The 3,722-nt window shown below is 38.5% G+C and overlaps 1 protein-coding gene across 3 annotated transcripts in view; it reads left to right on the forward strand.

Annotated features, from left to right (window-relative positions):
* The window catches only part of LOC116088262, a 6,007-nt gene extending 4,537 nt beyond the window's left edge, over positions 1-1,470 (forward strand). For 2 of the 3 annotated variants that reach the window (XM_031367072.1, XM_031367073.1), the window contains exon 3: positions 14-1,470. In XM_031367072.1, the coding sequence (XP_031222932.1) occupies positions 14-1,402 (1,389 nt within the window). In that variant the 3' untranslated portion in view covers positions 1,403-1,470. The remainder of the gene's footprint in view (positions 1-13) is intronic. The other variant, XM_031367074.1, reaches the window with a different exon arrangement.
* Positions 1,471-3,722: the final 2,252 nt, after the last annotated feature.

The following is a 3,722-nucleotide window of genomic DNA, read 5'->3' on the forward strand; positions in this document are numbered from 1 at the left end:
TCACTCTTCTGAGGGCCTCCATGACCAAAACCATAGCAGACTAGCAAGAAGAATGAGCAGTGGCCACCCCAGCCCTAAGGAGCACAGTCATCCTTTCTTAAACAGCGGAACTGGAGATAAATTGCAGTCCGGCGTTGATGACCAGAGAGCCTCTGACCAAGGTCGGAACAAAGTGAAGAGAGGACTAGGCTTTAACCAGCCCCACACTCTGACGGGGAATGACCATCCATGTTGGGGAGATGGAGAAAAGCAGAAGTCAGGTCTTGCTGACCAGAGAGTCAGTAACCTATATAAAACAAAGGATGGAATGGGAGGCTTTCAATATGGAAGGCTTGAGGGTCAGGAAACATCCTTAAAATACAAGAATAGAGGTGTTGACCAAAAAGCCTTTCATCCATATCAAAATACAAAGAAAGGAATAGGCTGTGGTCAAAGTATAAATCCCAAAAAGAACTATCCAGTCAAGAACAGGGGAACTGGAGGCAAGGAGCAGTCAGCTATTGCTGCCCAGGGAGCATCTAATCTACATGAAATTAGACCAAAGAGTCCACACAGAAGCCTTGATATGCATAACCATTCCCTCAGATACATAGAAACTGAAGGCAAACCACAGCCCAGTGTTAATGCCCAGAAAGCCTGTGACCAGCATCTGAACAGCCAAAAGAGAATGGCTTTTGACAACCTCCTCACTGCCAATGAGAAGAATCTTCCATTTGGGCACAGGGTAATTGGAGATAAGCAGAAGTTAGGACTTGCTGACCAGAGAGTCTCTGACCCAGGACAAATTAGAAGGAGTAGAATGTGCCCCTATCCACAAAGAAGCCCCCAGAGGCACAACCTTTCATTCAGGTACAGACATGGTTTGGGAGAAGTGCAATCCTGTGTCAGTGCCCAGAGATCCTGTGACCAACATCCAGACAATGTGAAGAGAAGAGGTTTTGACCACCTCCCCACTCCCAAGGGGAACAACCATCCACATAGTTACAAAGTAATTGAAGACAAGCAGCTGTCAGGTCTTGCTGACCAGAGAGCCTGTGACCCAGGTCAAATTATAAAAAAGAGTGGAATGGGCAGCTGTACATACAGATGGCCTGAAGAGTACAACTTTTTAGTCAGATATGGAATAATTGGAAACAAAGAGCAGGAAGGCATTGTTCGTAGAGGCTGTGGCGCACTTCAAAATTCGAAAGAAGGAATGGGCCGTCGTCAACCTATGAGTCTCCAAAAGAACCATCCAGTCAAGGACAGGGGAATTGGACGCCAGGAACAGTCAGGTGTTGCTGCTCAGAGAGTCTCTGACCGAGTAGACTTTACCAGCAAAGTCCAAAGAGCACGTACTTCAGGCCATCCAGAAGATGACACATCTGCCCAGCCATTGTCTTCCCTTATCGTTTCTTGGTAATAAATGTTGGCATTTTTCCTGAAAAAAATCAAAAATTACAATAAACACTGACAAGAATGCCACCAAAATGGAACTTTTATTTGCTCCCCAGTAACAATCCAGATGTGTTACTCCTGGGTATAAAATCAAAAGATTCTGAGTCAGCACACCAGAGAATCTAGCACACATCCTTGTGTAGATCTGCTCTCTTCATAAAGTCCAATATAAGGAACATTCCTTGATATGCATCCACAGATGAAGAGATGAAGAAAATGTCTCTGTCACACACACCCACACACGTATACATACATACACATACACACACACCCCACACACACATGGATAATATAAGAGAAATAAGACAGACTCAGACAAATTTCACATTTCTACATATTTGATAATAGAATATGTATTATACAACATACAGTATATAATATCGAACATAGAAAGCAGACAAAAAGACTATACAGGTTGGGAATAGGTCTAAAGAATGAGAAGGTAGAGGAACAAGAGAGGTGAATGGGGAAAGTAAAGGGTGTGGAAAGAACAAAGTGTTTGACATGCATGCAGATAAAACATTGTCATAACGAAACCAAGTCTTTCATTATGCTAGAGTTGCTTAGGTAGAGTTACATCAAGATTATTTGTGACTACTGTAAGAGTGTTGTTTCCTTAATTTCTTTCTCTTTATATAGAAGAAAGCTACTTGTTTTTTTGAGTTACTTTTATATCCAGCCACTCTGCTGAAGTTGTTTATCATGGGTAGGGAAGTTCTCTGGTAGAAATTTGGGGGTCATTTATGTACATTGTCAAATCATCTGCAATAGTGATACCTTGACTTCTTTCTTTCCAATTTGTATCCTCTTGATCTCCTTTCATTCTCTTATTGTTCTAGCTGGAACACTGAGTACTATATTGAAAAGATACAGGGAGAGTAGGCAGCCTTGTCTTGTCCCTGGTTTTAGTGGGAATGCTTTAAGTTTCTCTCCATTTAATGTGATGTTTATTAGTTTGATGTATATTGCTTTTATTCTGCTCAGGTACATGCCATGAATCCCTGATCTCTCTAAGGATTTTAGCATGAAGTGGTTGGTGTTGGATTTTGTCAAAGACTTTCTCAGAATCTAGTGATATGATCATGTATGTTTACTTTTTCTTTCAGTTTGATTATGTAGTGGATTAAGTTGATGCATTTTCACATATTGAAACATCTTGGCAACCCCGGGATGAAGCCTACTTGACATTTTTGATGTGTTCTTGGATTCAGTTTGTGATAATTTTGATTTTTTGCATAGATATTCATAAGTGAAATTGGTCTGAAGTTTTCTTTCTTTGTTGGGACTTTGTGAAATTTAGTTATCTGAGTAACTGTAGCTTTATAGAAATTATTAGGTGGTAGTCCCTCTGTTTCTATTTTTGTTGAATAAATTGAGGAATCTTGCTAATAAGCCTTCTTTGAAAGTCTGGTAGAATTCTGCCTTGAAACCATCTGGCCCTGAGCTAATTTTGGATGGGAGACTTTTAATGAAGGCTTCTATTTTCTTTGGGAATATGGGGCTGTTTATTTTACCTAATCTTGCTTTGGTACATGGCAACTGTCTATAGTCCTCTATTTCATTTATATTTTCCAGTATTTTGTAATAAGACCTAATAATTATTTTGTATTTCCTCAGTTTCTGTTATTGCTCCATTTCTATTTCTGATTTTGTTAACTTGAATACTGTCTTTGTGCCTTTAGTTTGACTAATGCTTTAGTTTGACCTTTTGACAGCCCTAAGTTTGACTATTTTCTCTCTCTTCCCCTTGGGTATGTTTGCCTCTTTGTATTCTAGAGCTTTCAGGTGTACTGGTAAGTTGCTAGTATAAGATCTCTCTAGTTTATTAGGGCAGTTAGTGCTATGAATTTTTCTCTTAGCATTGCTTTCATTGTGTCCCATAAGTTTGGATATGTTGTGAGATAATCTATGGTCATCTGATAGAATAGAAACAGTTATCTCAATCTTCTGATATTTGTTGAGACTTGCTTTGTATCCAACTACATGGTTAGTTCATATATATGTATGTATATATGAATATATATACATATACATATATATATATACATATATACATATATGTGTGTATATATACACACACATATATATGTATGAACATATAGGTACATTCAAACATTCTGTAGATATTAAATTCATTTGGTTCAAAATGCCTGTTAGTTTCATTGTTTCTTTGTTTAGTTTCTGTTTTAATATCCTCTCCATTGGTGACAATAAGGTGTTGAAATCTCCCACTATTATTCTATTATTAAGTGGGTTTAGAGCTTAGTAATGTTTCTTTTGTGAAT

This window comes from Mastomys coucha, unplaced genomic scaffold (assembly GCF_008632895.1).
Source record: "Mastomys coucha isolate ucsf_1 unplaced genomic scaffold, UCSF_Mcou_1 pScaffold14, whole genome shotgun sequence".
NCBI classification, from domain to species: domain Eukaryota; kingdom Metazoa; phylum Chordata; class Mammalia; order Rodentia; family Muridae; genus Mastomys; species Mastomys coucha.